Source organism: Thalia democratica, chromosome 1 (assembly GCF_965202585.1).
Source record: "Thalia democratica chromosome 1, ktThaDemo2.hap1.1, whole genome shotgun sequence".
Lineage (NCBI taxonomy): Eukaryota > Metazoa > Chordata > Thaliacea > Salpida > Salpidae > Thalia > Thalia democratica.
In genome coordinates, this window is record NC_139165.1 from 65,068,486 (window position 1) to 65,086,374 (window position 17,889).

Genomic DNA, 17,889 nt, shown 5'->3' on the forward strand with positions numbered 1-17,889 from the left:
AGTGAGTATACAAGTTTTCAAAGTAAGTGCAGTAACTTTGTCAAACGATATTTAAGGTCAACTATCCTGTGATAAGAGATCCATAGTTTCTTACCTTTAACTTAACTTTAAACTAAAAATAGACCCAAGAATGTGTACTTTTAAGAAACCTGGAGGATATTTAAAAAATCTGGAAAAAATTTGCTAAAATAACATGGCAACCCTGTTAACATAAAAATGCATTAAAATATTAATACTTAATAATTTAATTAAAACTTATTAATTTTAGTTAGGTTGTAACAGGATATCAAGTTGCACTTGATTACTGTTTAGATTTGGTTGGAAGTTTTGAGCTAAAAGTTCATTCATGCGTTAAGAGAAAGCTCACAAGATCAAGTTTTATACTGATGAAGTTTAATACAGTTGACAAAAGGAGAAAATAAAGTGCATACCAGAAATCCTGATGCAACATTGAGTTGGAATGTTTTATATAAGCTGATACAACAGATGGGGAGATTCTAGCCACAGCCTTCTGCAGTAAAAGTGATAATGAAAAATAGACATTTATATTGTTTTCTTGTGTTTTATAAAGTTTATTTTGTAAGTGTTATTTTTATAAGTACTTCTTGTTTACAATTTAAGTACTTAAATCTTATTTTGTTTTATACATTCTTAAAGTATATTCTTGCCTGATTAAATCTAGTGTAAAGGTTTTGACCACATTTAAAGTGTTTTCTAAATATGACGTTCTTTATATATTTGTTACTGTTTGCTATTGTTCTTTATATAAAATATGTTAACTCATGTCATGCCTAGTTCTGTATAGAGTAGCCCAAAGTATTATTTAGTATCAGCATTTAGTATAAGTTAAGTTTAATTTTGAAGGTACTTATATCTGTAGGTTACAAGGTTTTAGTTTATTTAACTTTTCAACAGCTGATTGTGAGTTCAATTTGGTGACTGTGATCACATGATTGTACTGTCGATTTTTTTTTGTTGAATCTTTGGTAGATACTTGCTTAAGAATTTGAGTTTCATGATTTACCCAAACTTTGGGTTTTAGTGTTAAGATTAAAAGCTTGTGAGTATTTTACAAATAACATGTCACCAAGGGATTTTTTCAAGTTAAATTACATATTCTTACTATACATTTAATAAAAAAAAAGCGCTGAAAATACATGGTTCTAGGTAGTCTGAGTTGTACAAATTAGATACCTTTTACTGTCTTGTCAAGGAAAAAATAGTTTATACTTTTGATTAGTTTAATTTGTTTTTTTAAAGGGCAGGTAGAATTGAACTTGATGTAACTTACAGTTTGACATTAATAAAATATTTATTGTTGTATTGGTAAAAGTAAAACTGTTGCTTTTCTACCATTATAAAGTTACTATAATAAACTTTTATCAAATTTTTTTTTTTCACTTAGAAAAGTTAATCATGAGTAAATTAGACTACAGTAAATGGGACCACATTGAAGTATCTGATGATGAGGATGATACCCACCCTAATGTTGATACTCCAAGCTTGTTTCGCTGGCGCCATCAGGCCAGGTTAGATAGAATGAAGGAACGTGAAAATGAGTGGTTAGAAGTTAAACAAGGTAATAGTTCTTTAGTATTTCTTGTTATTACTCTTAAATAACCCTGAAACTAAAAATATTATTTAAAGTTGAAACTAAAAGCTGTTTAAATTTGAGATAATTTGCATGATGACAAAGTCATACAGTTAGTTATTTTTGTATAATAAGTATATTTTTTGTTTGGAAAATTGTGCTCTATATTTTATATGTTGAAATTTTTTCATTTGATTATAACTGCTTTTTTTACTAATTTTAAAGTTTATTTGCCTAGTATTTTTTATTACTACATAGGGTTGCCACTTTACCTGGAAACCTGGAAAAACCTTGAATTTGACAATTTAGGCAAAAATAATCTGGAAAAACCTAGAAATTTGATCATAAAACCTGGAAAAACCAGGAGGTTTTAATAAATTAAAGGCATAGGGGTGGTAAACACCCTTTTTTGGTTTTTTATCTTATTTTATATAGTGTTTACTAGGCTACAAGATGCTTTTTACAGATTTAAAAAAATCAAAATAATTTTTGAGATATAGCCGGTCAAAGTCGGAGGCAACAATAGGATCCTTATGAGAGCAAACTAAAACCGTAAATAACTAGAAATCACTAGAAATCTATCTCCTACATTTTTTGAGATAACTACCTTAAATTTTCAGGAAATGTTCCTTACAATATTTAGAAAATTCTGTCAGAACAGAATTTAAAAAAATTTAAAAATAATAATTAAAAAAAAACTTTTTTTTTTTGTTTATTTTTTATATAAAGTTTTTATTTTTAAATTAAAAGAAATATTTTCCGACAGAATTTTCTGAATATATCAAGGAACATTTCCTGAAAATTTGAAGTAGTTATCTCAAAAAATGTAAGAGAAGATAGATTTTTAGTGAAATAGTCTATTTTTGCTGTTTTAATTTGCGCCTCTCATAAGGGAACCTATTGTTGCCTCCGACTTTGACCGGCTATATCTCAAAAATTATTTTGAATTTTTAAAATCTGTAAAAAAACATTTTTTAACTTAGTAAAACCTATATAAAATAAGATCAAAAACCAAAAAAGGGTGTTTACCCCCTATGCCCTTAACACTATCAGTAGTAAAATTTCGATTTGGCACAAAAAATCTATCATATAAACAAGAATTTTTTGTCATCATCAAACATTTTTTTAATAAAAAACACAATTAAAGTAACTTCACAGTATCTTTTCAATGTTTTTATACAATTGAATACAGTTTCTTATATAGAAATTAACCTAAAACTAAAAATAACCCAAAAATGTGTACTTATAAAAACCTGGAAGAAATTTGGAAAACCTGGAATTTGTTTTTAAAAAGCGAGTGGCAACCCTGACTACAATATTATATATATTTTTTCCCTAATTAAATATTTGTATGCTCAAATGCCTATTACACCTTAGCCAAAAAATACTGTATTTAAATTTAAATTTTAATATTTGAACCCTGACCATAAACAGCTCATCTAATTTTTTAAATTTTACTTAAACTTTTTGTTATAAACTTTTGGTCATGTAGCTTAATGGTTAAGGTGTTAGAAGATAACAATAATATTATTATTCTTAATGGTAAAAACAATAATTGTGTGATTGCATGATGTGGTGTTCAATCTTTATTCTTTTAAAACTTTTATTTTTTAATCTAAACTAGTTAGTGTTTATTGTTATAAAAATAAAAAGTTTTTAACTAAAAAACAAATTTAAATGGGTTTTATGAAATAAATAATATTAAAAAAGAACTTAACAGTTTAATAAAAAATCCTGTGTTTGTCTTTTTACCAAATATGTAGCCCCAATTTTTTTTCAGAGGCAATAAGTAATATTGGTACAAATAAAAATTCTTATGCTACATCATAGTTTGTAAAAAAATATTAAATAGTTTATCAAAATATTAAGAAACTTTATTTACACTACAGGGTTGCCACACACTCAGAATAATTCAGGATATTATGAGTTTACTTATAAACTCTGGCTGACAAGGATAATTATTTTTTAGAAAACCTTAAGATATATTTAGTTAGTCCTATTTCAGTGTTTTGTTCAAGACCTAATTTTTATTGATTTTGAATTGGTTATTTAAATTTTAATAGCCTTATGTTGCTCTTCACTACTCTTAGAAATAACTTCAAATTTGCACCATAAGCAAAAACCTTTTTTTAAAGATTTTATAAAACTAAGGATAGTTTAGATACTCAAGATACTTTTTTTTACTCAATCAGTGGCAAACCTGCACTAGTTTATTTTAAAATTTGCATCTCTGTAATTATTAAATTAAGGCCATAGGGGGTTCAACATTTTTTTTTTACAAAAATTAACTTTGGCTTTTATATGAAAGCTTTAAGTACAAACTACAAGCCAGTTTTTATAGAATTCAAAGACGTCATTTAACTTTTGAGATATTTAATTTTTTGTAAAAATTTTCCAATATAAGTGTATGGACCGCAAATTTTTTGAGGTAAATTTTCTCTGAAATTTTAAAATTCACTAAAAATCTATCTCCTCCTTCATTTTTTAAGTATTCTACTTCAAATTTTCAGGAAAATTTCCTTATAATAAAAGGAAAAAAAAAACGTTACTTTAGAATTTTAGTAATTTTTAAAAATAAAGATTTTATCACAAAAATTAAAAAAAAGTTTTTTTTTTCAAAAAAATATATTTTTAAAATTATGTTTTTAATTCTAAAGTAACATTTTTTTTGTTATTGTATAACAATTAACTGTGAAAGTTTGGAGAAGATTGCTTGAAAAATGTAGGAGGAGATAGATTTTAGATGAAATAGTCTTTTTTCGCTGTTATAGTTTTCCCTTCCCATAGGGAACCTATTATGCGGCCCAACTTTGACTGGTTATATATCAAAAAATAATTCAATTTTTTAAAATGATAAAAAGCATCTTGAAGCTTAGAAAAAACTTTATAAAATCAGATCAACTTGTAAAAAAACATAATTTACCCCCCTATGGCCTTAACAATTGCTGTTTACTAATTTAAATTGGTGTTATCTTTTGGAAGTTGTTCATTTAAAGGGGTAAGGGGTAGGGGTTAAATAACTTTTTTTATAAATTTAATCTTGTTTTTTGGAGTTTTAATTAGCTACAAATAACATTTTACAGATTTAATTATTCAAACTAACTTTTGAGATATAGCCTGTTAAGTTGGTGTGTAGAATAGGTTGCTTATAGGTGGCGCAAACTAAAAAGGCAGAAAAAAAGGCTGTTTCTTTATAAATCTAACTTCTCCGAAGTTTTTTGAGAAAAACACCTCAAATTTTCTTGCAATACATAGAACATTTTTACATTAGAATTGTTAAGTTTTTGACTAAGACTTTTTTTTAAATTTTTATAAAATAAAGTAAAAAAGATAATTTTCAGTTGAAATTATTTTTTAAATTTTATTACTAGAGATCTTTTAAAATATTTTAAGGTACATTTCTTGAAAGTTTGAGGTCTTTATCTCAAAAATGTAGGAAAAGATAAATTTTTAGTGAAATAGTCTTTTTTTTGTGTTTTAAGTTTGTGCCTCCTATAAGGAACCTATTGTACTGTTTAACTTTAACTGGCTATCTATCAAAAATCAATTTTATATTAAAAATCTCTAAAAAGCAAATTGTTGCATACTACAAACTCTACAAAGTATGATCAAATTGCAAAAAAGTAATAACCCCTCTATGGCAGTAAGTCCATATAAGGGTCAAACTTGTTTGAAACAAGTTAGATTTTGCTACCAATGCTCATTAAAAACTATCAAAAAGTAAAGTAGTTTTAAAAAACTAAGGTTCAAAGTTAAAAATCTAAACAATTAAAAAATAGAAGCTGAGTGAATAGATTTTAAACATAAGATAAAATCAAACAGAACAAACTGTTAATTTTATCCAACATTTCAAATAAATATTTTTTATTACAGGGTTGCTACTTTACCTGGAATCCTGGAAAAACCTGGAATTTGAGAAATTTTGAAAAAACTTGGAAAAACCTGGAATTTCGAACAAAAATCCTAAAAAAACCTGGAATTTTTAAGAATTTTAACATGTTCAGTAGTAAAATTTTGGTTTGACTCAAAAAATTTACCATATAGGTAAAAAATTTTGTCATCACCAAAATTTTTTTTATTAAAAAACACATTTGAGTAGCTTAACAGTATCTTTTCAATCTTTTTATACTATTTAACACAGTATTATAGTATTTAACATTATCTTAAATTTAATTTTATACTAAAAATAGTCCCAAAATGTGTACTATTAAAAACCTGGAACAAATTTAAAAAACCTGGAAAAAATTTTGTATAAACGAGTGGCAACCCTGTTATTAACAGTTTAAAATACAATAAAATGTTAATTCATAGTTTTATTTTATTTCTAGTTTCACTGGGTTAAACACTAACTATTTCAAACAATTACAAAACAGTATATAAGAAAAACTAAGTTTAAAAGTTCTAATTAAAATAAAATAATAAGTTTATTTTTAGAAAAAAAGATGAAACATAAAATGCTACTTTTATATTTTTACATGTAAAATTTTAGACTGAATCATACTTATTCTTTCAACCAAAACATATTTTTGAAAATAAATATATGGATACTATTTAGTTCTAAATTAAAAAAGTTGTCAATTAAAAAAATAATCAATTAAAAATCAACAAATTTAAGGCTTTAAACAGGTTTAAAAGTAAACAGGATTTGTTTACAAATTTTTCAAGTTTAATCTTATGATTAAATTTATGTAGTGAGTAATGTCTAGTTTAGAAAATTACATATTAATTTACTTATAAAGCAAATTTTTAGATGACACTTTGAAATTCTTATTTAGCCTTTTATTGAAATAAAATTACATGATAAAAATGTTGAAGAATTACAGGTAAAAACGTCTTATCTTGTACATTTCAGTCAAACTATATATTTAAATTATTGTTTAACATTATTTATCTTTCAGAAAAAGAGGAAAACGAAAAGAAAATGAAACTGATCCAATCAAAGTTGAAGTCTCAAAAACTGAGCGATTCAGAGGTTGCAAAATTAAATGCAACTAAAGAAGAACTCAAAAAGCAAGAAGAAGACTTTATCAAAAAAGAAAAAGAACTAGAGAGAAAAGATAAAGAAACTCCATGGAATGTAGACACTCTCTCAAAAGATGGATTTGACAAAACTATTCTCAACAAGTAATTTTTTTTATATATGTTAATGTTAAAAATACAAAAAAGTGTACATAATCTCTTTAAGACATACAAGGGGTTAAGGTGTTTTTTTTTCTGAAATAATGTTATTAGCTCTGGCAAAAAAGGTTTAGGTAATAATTACAAGTCTTTCATTGGAGAGTAAAAAAAATAATTAACTTTTATGATGTTGTCAGTTTTGTAAAAAGCTTCTGATACAAGGTTATGAAACTTTTTTATTGTCTTTTTTAATTTAAAAAAATACTAGAAATCTATTTAAATTTTTGTTATTTAGCAATATACTTAAAATTTTTGGGTATGTATCTTGAATAATACTAAAACTTTCATATGTTGGTTGAAAACTTTAAGGAAAAAAACTTATTTTTTCATAAGGGTCTTATACCATTGGTTGAGACTTTTCCACAGTTTATCAAATACTGCACATTTAGTGTTTAGCAGATTGAATACATAGTTGAGTAAATAAATGTTAATTTTTTAACGCATAAATTTAGAGTTTGCTAAATTACCTTTTTTATCAGGTCAACTAAAACAGCCAAAAAAGAGTTGACTGATGAAGAATTTTTGGATGAACAAAGAAAATATGAAGAAAAGTACAGAAAAGAGTTAAAGCATTATGGAATGCTGTCTAAACCAGAAGATAGTAAAAAGTAAGTTTTACAACTTAAACTAGTTATTTTTTTATAGGAAACATATTATATTCGAAATAAAATATGAATATGAAAAAATTGTTAACATACTTTATAATGATAAAAATTAAATTAATGTGTTTATTTTGTGTATTCTTTAAAAACTTACTTTTTTTAAAGTTATTTTAATGTAAATATTATCTATATCACCTCTTTCATTTAGTAAAAGTTTTTATTAACTTTATATATTTTGAACCATTGAAATAAATTTTTTTTTACTCATTTTGGTTTTTTATAGCTTTAAAATGTCTGGATAAAACATTATTGCAGTTATTTTTTTTTGAGTTTTTAATATCTTTTTGATTTTTCTTCCATCGCTACTAAAAAAAAATCATATATTCAACCTTTTCTTATAGAACTTAAAAAAAAAGGTTTTATTTCCACACATTCAGGCTAATTCTATATTTTTAGAGGTATTTTAAAATACTCCAGTTATACACTAGACAGATTTTTTGAAAATATCAGCAGGGTTGCCACTTAACCTGGAAATCTGAAAAATCTGGGAATTTGACAATTTAGGGAAAAAAAACTTGAGAAATTTTGAAAAAAACCTGGAAAAACCTGGAATTTTAACAATTTTCTCATGTTCAATAGTAAAATTTCGATTTGTTTCAAAAAATCTATCATAAAAAAATGTGTAATCATCTAAATTTTGTTATTAAAAAATATATTTAAAGTAGCATTACAGTATCTTTTTAATGTTTTGATACTATAACACAGTATCTTACCTTAAACTTAATTTTATAATAAAAGTAGACCCAAAAAAGTGTATTTTTAAAAACCTGGAAGAAATTTGGAAAACCTGGAAAAATATTTGAAAAAAACTTGAAAAAAACAACCCTGTATCAGGCTTGTTTTCCGTTAGAACTTAAATACAATTGATTTAGTTCAGTTTTTAATGTTTTCTTTACTTGATTTTAATTATTTTATACCATTTTATTTTCACAAATTTTATAATGTTGGCTTTTATTACTAGGTAAAATCTTGTGCCTTGCGGCTAGCTCTACTTTATAAATAAATTTGAAAATGTTAAATAAATTTAGTGATGATAAAATGAATAGTATAGTTTTAAATATTGAGATTATTTTTGATTTTTTTTATAGCTTATTAAAATCTAAGTAAGTGATTTTGTGTAAATTTAATTATAATTTTATATTTTCATATTTTTAATGAAATCTTACAATTGTTTATAGTTTTTTTAAAAACCAAGTAGTGTTGTATAAGAATTAAATAGTAATATGCAGACCTATACTTCTGCCAAAATTTTTGATGTTTTAAGTATTTAAGATTTTTATGCTGTTTAAAAAATAAGTTTCTAATTGAATTTTTTTTTCTACAAAAGTTAGCATAGGTTCTTATATTAAAGCTCTTATATTAAAGTCAGTTTTTACAGAATTATAAATTATTATTAACTTTTGAGATACAAGTCTTATAAATAGTTTTGATACAAACATATGGACTGCGTTTTTTTATTTTCAACTTTCTTTGGAATTTGAAAATTCACTAAAAATCTATCTCCTCCTTCATTTTTTGACCTATAGACCTCAAATTTTCATGAAACATTTCTTATGATAGTTTTAAAGACTTTTAATATTGAAATTTGAATACTATTTTAAAAATAAAAGTGTAGATATAAAACAACAAATAGATGTTTTTTTTTAATAGAAATTATATTTTTAGAATTAAAAACGTCCTGCATTTTAAAGATTCAGATATTAGTAATGGACTTTCTTTAAAATCTTGAAGAATATTGGTAAACATGAAGGAGAAATAAATTTTAATTGAATTAGTCTTTGTTGCGTTTTTGGTTTGCGCCTTCCATTAGCCTATTCAGCTCACTGACAACTTTGATCGCTTATATCTCAACAGTTGCTTTGAATTTTTCAAACGGTTAAAAATGTCTGATAGCCTAGATAAAAGTCTACCAAATAAGATCAGCTTGTAAAAACAAGGTGGATTCCCCTTATTAGCTCTTTTAAAACTAGTACTTAATTAAAGTCACCATAACTATCAAAAAAACTATTAACAAATTACGTTTATTAAAATATAATTTAAGCAGACATAAAGGTAACATGATTAAAACTTTTTTTATTAAGTTAAATTAAAAAAATAAATTTTTTAGGTACTTACAGAGTCATCCACATCTCGTTTGTGACAAAGCAGCGAATTTCCTCGTTGTTTGGTGTGTTGATTTGGAAGTAGCAGAGGTATTTTTAGAATTTTTGTTGATATAAGTCTTAAATTTTTACCTTTGTTTTAGTATTTTAACGTTTTTTATCATATAATATTATATTTTTAAATGAAAATATACTAGATCTAAATTGTTATGTACAAGGTTGCTAAAAAACCAGGAAAAAAAAAAACTGGAATTTGAGAAATTAAAAAAAAAACCTGGAAAAACCTGGAATTTTTAACAATTTTAACATGTTAAGTAGTAAACTTTCGATTTGACTTAAAAATTCTATCAAATAGATACAAAAATTGTCATTATCGAAAATTATTTTTATTAAAAAACACATTTAGAGTAGCTTTAGAGTATCTTTTCAATTGTTTTATACCATTTAACACAGTTTATTACCTTAAACTTAACTTTAAACTAAAAATAGCCCCACAAATGTGTACTTTTAAAAACCTGGAGGAAATTTTGAAAACATGGAGAAAATTTGCCAAAAATATTTGGCAACCCTGTATGTAAATATTGCTAAAGTTTAAAAAAAAACAATTTAAACTCAACTAAGTAGTCGTTAAAGACCATTAATTAAAAGTTTACCTTTATTTGTTCATTATAACTCCAGTTAGTATTTTTTTACTGCAGGAATAAAAAGCAGAACATCAATTTATAAAAAAATTAATTGGTAGTTTTGTCAATAAGCTGAATATTCGGTTAATATAATCAAAGAATTATTTTCAACTGAGCTGACCCAGCTAGTTTGAACTTTTTTTGAAGCTTTTCAACATGCTTATGCTGACCCAGACGAATTTAGATATTCTTTGTAAACTCAGTGTAATTTTTAATTTAATTTTTAATAGAATTGTGAAATATACTTTAAATATTTTAGATTTCCTTTTTTGTTTTTTCTATAGTATTCTGGTTAAAATATCATTTAAACTTTTCACATTGTAACTCAAGATATTCAATTATTCATGTTCATCTAATAACAGGCTGATTCAGGTTATATTTTGTACTCACTCAAACCAGATTGCGGTAAATTTTGTTTATTAATAAAATGAAAACCCTTTATAAGAAAGCACATTTAAGTAATAATTTAGTAAGTTAATAATATTTTGTTACAAGTTTTCTGTTAATATCTAGACAAAATATATGAATATATGTATTATAAACAGTTTTTCATAAAAATTTTGTTAAAAACAGTTTTAGTAACATTTGTATTTAAAAATATTTTTAACTGTCTAGAAACAAAGTCTGGTTAAAATTGTCACACATCAAACACTAGCCATGAACTACATTCTCACTCTTGCCAAAAACCTCAAGGCAGATCCGAGAGATTGCTTTGCCAAGTTTTTCACTAATATTGAAAACATGAATGATACTTACAAAAAAGATTTCCACAAAGAACTTGAGGACTTGAGGAAAAGAGTTAAAGGTTTTTATTATTTGTTTTATGTTGAGTTGTATCGATTTAGTGTTTATCTTTTATTTAGTATTTAATATTATTTATTAGTTCAATATTTTTTTTAAACTCATAGAAATTTGATTACAATTTATTTTTTAATTGATACAGAGTATATATACACAGTTTTTTTTGACTTTTTCATTCAAAATTTTTAATTCTTTTTATAAAGTAGCGATTGTATCTTATTTTCATTATTTTAAGAATTAATTTCAAACTTTTGAAAATCGATATAATTAATATTTTATAAATTAATTGCTTTTCAAAAATGTAAAATTTTATTATATGTAGCTTTTATCAACAGTAATTTAACTATTTGGCTGTAACGTTTGATTTTCAAGTTATAAAAAAAGTAAAGTTATTAGTTGTTTCTTAAGTAAATTTTGAATATAGCTGCTGGTTTAGATCAGGGTTTTCCTAAATTATTTCCTCCTTAACAGAAAATTTAAGCAATTGCCCTCCTATTCAGGGATCGTTAAGTAATCCTAAGAATATTTAAATTTTATAACTCCCGTCAAAATCGCTAATCTTCTGTCGCCCCTTACTAGTTAGTTATTTTCCCCCGACTAAATAGTGTTGTCCTGTTTTAGGAAACTCTGGTTTAGATAAATACAGAAAAGCAATTCTCGATTGCATATGAAAAATCAATCATATAAGAAAAAATGTTCATCTTTTTTGTATTAAAAACCTAAATAAAGTAGCCTTAAGTATCTTAAAATGTTGTTACACTATTTAAGACAGTTTTTTACCTTATATTTAACTTTATACTAAAAATAGACAAAAAAAAAGTTCTTCAAGAAATCTGGTAAAACTAAAAAAGAACCTTTGGCAACCCTGTCTATAGCCAATATAAATTTTCAGTCTTTTAAATAATTTTATTTTGAATGTGTACTTAACACCGTAACAATTTTTTTTTTTAATTTGAAACACAACATCCTTTAAGAGCGAGCACAGGCGAGGATCGACGACGCAGTAGCCAAGTACGAGGAAGAAGAACGACAGAAGCAGATGGGACCGGGTGGTCTTCACCCTGGTGATGTCATGGAAACTCTTCCAGAGGTATCTTTGATTGTTTCGTTTATTTTTTACTTTGTCTTGTTCTCATTTCTTGTTTCATATAATGAATTTTTTTAGTTAATATTTTAGCTTAGACTGCAAGTCAGCAGTGTAAGGTTTTGGTTAGTTTTTAAGCTCAACAGATATTTCTCACTACCAATACTTGAGTATTTAAAACGTCAACAGGCGATGCGAGAATGTTTTGAAAAGCAAGACATCGGAATGCTGCAGAAAGTTGTTAGTGAAATGGACCAAAAGGAAGCAGCGTATCACATTGATAGGCAAGTTTTTTTTGACTGTTATTACTATAACTAAAGTTTCTTAAACCTTTTATAAACTTTTAATCTGGTATTTTTAAATCTAGATGAGTTTTAAAGGTAAATTTAAGTATGTTAATCCGAAATTGAATTATGCAGTATCTTTTATTTAAACAAAGGGTTTATGAAATGAACTATACAATACATGCGTTTTGTAGGCATATTTACGTTTAATACAAAGAGGTTCTAAAAAAATTGGTCTATAATAAAAAAAATATTTACAATGTAAGTGTAGTTGCAAATATATTACATTTCTTTTTTACAATTAATTAAAAAAAGTGAGACTTTTGTTTAAAATTGTAATTTATTATCAAAGATTGTATTGACAACACATATTTATAAAAAAGTTATAAAGAGTTTTTACTACTCTTTTGCATTTCGCATGCCAGGGTGTCCAAAAAACCTGGAATTTTAAACAAATTCGACATGTTAAGTAAGAAAATTTCAATTTGACACAAAAAAATTATCATATAGATAAAAGTTTTTGTCATCATCAAAAATTTATATATATTTTTTAAAACATTTGAAGTAGCTTTACAAAATATATTTTCAATGTTGTGAAACTATTTAACACAGTTTTTTACCTTAGATTTGATTTTAAACCAAAAATAGACCTGAAAACGTGTACTTTCAAAAACTTGGAAGAAATTTCTCAAAAACAGTTGGCCATCCTGGCATGCGTATACTAGAGAACACTTCAAGTTATTACTATTTTAACTTCTCTCAGATGTGTCAAGTCTGGGCTGTGGCTTCCTGAAGGCGGAAAAGGAACTCCTGCAGAAGAAGAGGAAGTGTATGCAGAAGCAACAGAAGTCACCAAGGATCAATCACAATCAGCTTCTAGCTAAAAAACACTACATTTCTGTTTTACAAAACTATTTTCCAAGTTTCGCTTGTGCTAAATTTTTTTGCCTTTAAAATAAGTTAGTTCTTATACTGTTGTGATTTTATAATTCTTAACTTGTAAGCACGTAGTGTTGACATAAATGAGTCCCTTACATTATTCTTGTGTATACCTAGAAAATGATTCTGACAGTTTTTTTTGTACTATTGACATTTTTAACTATCTACAGAAGTATTTATTATGAACTATTTCCATATTAAAACAAAAGTTTGAAATAAAAAGTTTTGTATTAAAAACTTACGTAAACTTGGAATTAAAAAGCTTATAGTAATAAAAAAAAAACATTGGAAAAACATTGTGATTGTTTTTATAATTTAATATGACAAACTTACTTTTTGAACAACTAGCAACTGCAGATTTTCCACTTTTCAAGGGACTCGGGCTAGTTTCTTTATCTGAATAGTTAAAACTTTTTAAGGTAATTTTAAAAAAATGGGTATTGTTTGTACAATTTTAGATAAGATGGAGTTGACTCAGCTCATAATAGTTTTGTAATTTTTAGTTTACTTATACACAGGGTAGCCAAAAAACCTGGAATCCTAGAAAAACCTGAAATTTGTCAATTTAGGCTAAAAAACCTAAAATTTGAGATATTTTGATAAAAAACTGGAATTTTGGGCAAAAATCACTAAGAAACTACGAATTTTGAACAAAAATCACCAAAAAATCTGGAATTTCAAACAACCTTCACATGTTAAGTATAGTATAATTTAGATTTGACACAAAATATTTACTATACAGATAAACAAATTTTGTCCTCATCAAAAAATTTTTTATTGAAAAGCATATTCAAAGCAGCTTTAAGCTATCTTTTCAATTTCATTATACTATTTAACACATTTTTTCACCTTAAACTTAGTTTTAAACTAAAAATAGACCCTAAAACGTGCAATTTAAAAAACCTGGAAGAAACTTTGAAAATCTGGAGAAAATTTGCCAAAAACATTTGGCAACCGGTTGTACATTACAATCTGACTTTGATTTTGTTAACTGTAGGGGTTTTAATGGTAGTTTTTTGTATTGCTAATTCAATAAAAGATAAGAACTAAATGCTTAAGTTAAGAAATGAAAAGTTATAGTAATAAAATGAACAGTTTATATTAAAAATTAAATTACTCATTTTAGTGTTTTTTAATTACGCTCATTTGTATAAATTAATTTATATTTATTTCTTGGTCAGTAATTGTAGTTGTATATTTTGATACTTTGCTATGTTTAGATAACATTATGTAAGTAAACATGCTTACTTTTAATTTAGCGTAAATACTTCTGAAATATTTAGTCTTTAGAAATTTTACAAACGTTCAATTTAGTGCTTTGTAAACATAGAGCGTGCAAGCTTTTATTCACAATAATGTTCTTATTAATTTTGTAGTAAATTGTAACTATACAAGCGGCCAAAGGTAAAAGTTTTAATTTGCTTTGGAAACGCAAATTTTTTTTCTAAGGTCTTTGAGTGGCAACCCTGTAATAGATTCGTATGTTGTATTAACTTTTACTTGGTAACTAATTTCTAGTAAGCAACATGAAAAAAAGTTAGAATATAAAATCATAAAAGATTTGACAGTTATGTATACTACAACTTTAAATTGATAGTTGAAAAAAGACAAGTTACTCAACTTGTTATTACATATTGGTTCGTAAAGAAAAAAAGATCCTCTGTTTTATAACAACTATATCTTTATCTAAAAATAAAAAGTTTTTTTCTAGACAATTTGCAATGCAAAAGTTTGTAAGGTTAAGATTAGTTACGGATTAAAAAATGATACGTAAGCAAATGAATCTAATTTCAAAACGTTTCAACAGTTATCAAATATCCCAAATATATAATTTGAAACTATATAGCTGTTCTTAAAACATTGCAGTTAAAAAAAAGGTTCCAAATTGTTTCATAAAAGAAAGGTATAAGAATGGTTTCAAATTCATATACTTTTTTGGAATTATGCGAATACTTTAGGAGACTCTAGTTTTATTTTTATAATTTTTTTCCGATTTATTTTATTTTTATGATAACTTATATAAAGTATCTGTTTTTATAAGTCGTAAAGTATTTTCTTATGCAATTTAGCTCTGTAATTTAAGTTTCATATTTAGTTTAAAACAACAAATGTTTGTGATTTAAAATTTGTAGCTGCATAAGTCTTACGTGATTGTTTTTACTAATTAGTTGAAAACAAACAGTTTTAAATGAGATAATAACGCTTAACTTTTATAAACTTTCTTACAGTAATGTTTATAAAAGCTACAGTATCTTAAATCGTAAAAGTCTCGATGATTATAAATGATTAATGTTTTGATAATTTAGAAAACTATTTTTATACTATTATTTTGTTATTGTATTACAAATGTACTAGATAATACCCAAGTTAACTGCATCGCTAGCGTTACACATAACTTGTATCAAGGAAACTTTTTAAATGATGTTTTGCTATGTTTCTAGGTATTTTGTAGTACCTTGAGAATTTAGGTATTTAAAAAAAGGTTGACAAAAATTATTTGATAAAATTATTTTTAACTAAATTTGTAAATCGTAAACTTAAAACCCGTGCTTCATCTTATTTTTAATAATTTATGTTTTAGGATAATAAATTAAAACATTTTTTTCGTTGCCTAAAACAGATCTTATAAGAATTATAACAGTTACATTTCTTTGAATACTAAAAACTAAAGGTGGATAGATTAAAATTTTTTATTGAATATTATTAAAAATCTAAGTTTTATTATTTTAATCATCATAAAACATCGCTTTATTAGTTGTACAATTTACTTTATGAATTATTAGATTTAAAAAAAGTTAAACAGAAATTTGTTTTGGATAATAGTTTCAAACATACTTTTATATTAAGTTACATCCATTAATACTGTTGAAGATGAACTTTTTTAAAATTTAAAGGTATTATTGTAGTTGTTTTGCGATACAACGACGAAAGCATAATTCTTTCTAGTTTTTGAACTAAACTCCATTTATCAAATAACTCACGTAAAATTCTAAACCTTAATTTAGTCATGAAATTTTGCACCAATTATTTCGGTTGCAAAGAGCAAAAAATTTCCGAGTGATTGTGTACGAGCGATATAAAGTCTATTAAAGAAATTCTAGTGTTTGTGATAAAGACTAAAAATAAGGTAAGGTTGTAACTACTATATTAACTTTAAATTTTTATTTTATATATTTGGCCCGTGACCACCAAATCTTTTTCGATCCCTGAATAAAGAGGGATTGTTTTTATATTTTCTGTCAAGTTTGCGATTATAGAAATGAGTTCAGGAGTCACTCATATTGTACAACTATATTTATTTTAAACCTTTTTAAGAATAAGGGTCTATAAATTCTTAAATGTAAAAGTTGTCCATACACTTTGTATAATAATTTTATAGCTGTTAACAATTTACAGATGTTAAAAATTTAAAAAAAACTTAATGCTTCTTCGGGTAATAATTAAAAATAATAAAAATTGGTTAAAAAAAAATATTAGTGTTAATATAGTTATCTAATAGTTAATGATAAAATGTATTCATCACAAAAAACCTAAGTATGTCTTACTAATACCAAGTTTAAGCTAGTTTTTTAACCAAAACTGCGAGAAAAAAAGTTTTTTTTTCTATTTTTAGCTTAAATTGTCTGACTGATTTTAAGAGTTTACTAGTTTAAAGTTTAATAACTGTAAAATATAATAGTTTATGGAACGAAAAAACCGCAAAAAAATTTGGTCCAAGGAACTAGTGTACGAAAAAACCTTCTGGTTGTCGAGTCGTACACTACTTAGAAACAGTTAAACGTCTTGTCCAAGACAATATAAAATGTTTTAAATGTTATTTAGAAAAAAACAAGTCATATTATGTTGAAGTTAAAGTTTAAAAACACGCGTAAATTTTATAGCTAGAAGTGTTTACAACTAAACGCTTTTAATTCATTTTAAACATACAATGAAAAAAAAAACAATTTCATTTTTTCGAGATTACAATAATCGTTTTATTCGTATTAATATGTTTTTTAGTTGCCGCAAAAACAATTTTAAGATATAGAACTGTTTATTCTTAAACTTTAGCTGATGCTGCTTAAAATGTATAAATATTTGTTAACTTAAACAAAAAAATAAACATACTGGGTTTCTATTTTCTAATCTAGAATAAAAAAACAAGCTTACTGTTATCCAGATGTACAAAAATAAAACAGGTATATTATTATACATGTACAGCAAGAATAAATTCGATAGCAAATAAAGAGCTTTTAGTGGTAAACAAAAACTATTATGAACACATTAGAAAAAAACTTTTACAACTATCTTTGAACTTAGTTTACAATTTTATTTAAAAAAATTTCATTACTTTTTCAAGAAATTAGAGTTTTAATAAAAGTTTTATGTACGTTTGAATTAAAGTTACTTAAAACTGACAAGCTTGCATAAAATAAAATTTTCTACTACAACAGCCCGTTTAATATTACCAAATTAGTACCTTGAATCAACATTTGAACTTAGATAAAATAAAGTTTATTTGTTTACTTTTAAGTCTTTTAGTATTTCTTTTTAGAGTAGTTGGCACATTGAAATTAATTACAACA

The 17,889-nt window shown here is 25.0% G+C and overlaps 1 protein-coding gene across 1 annotated transcript; it reads left to right on the top strand.

Moving 5' to 3' along the window:
• The first annotated feature begins 1,409 nt into the window (after positions 1-1,409).
• On the top strand, positions 1,410-13,594 carry LOC145829071 (hsp90 co-chaperone Cdc37-like). Its single transcript, XM_082936810.1, has 8 exons — positions 1,410-1,579; positions 6,490-6,715; positions 7,249-7,377; positions 9,539-9,623; positions 10,832-11,021; positions 11,992-12,107; positions 12,291-12,385; positions 13,149-13,594. The coding sequence occupies exons 1-8, from the start codon at positions 1,417-1,419 to the stop codon at positions 13,267-13,269; spliced, it is 1,125 nt and encodes a 374-aa protein (XP_082792936.1). The 5' UTR covers positions 1,410-1,416; the 3' UTR covers positions 13,270-13,594.
• The last annotated feature ends 4,295 nt before the right edge of the window (positions 13,595-17,889 follow it).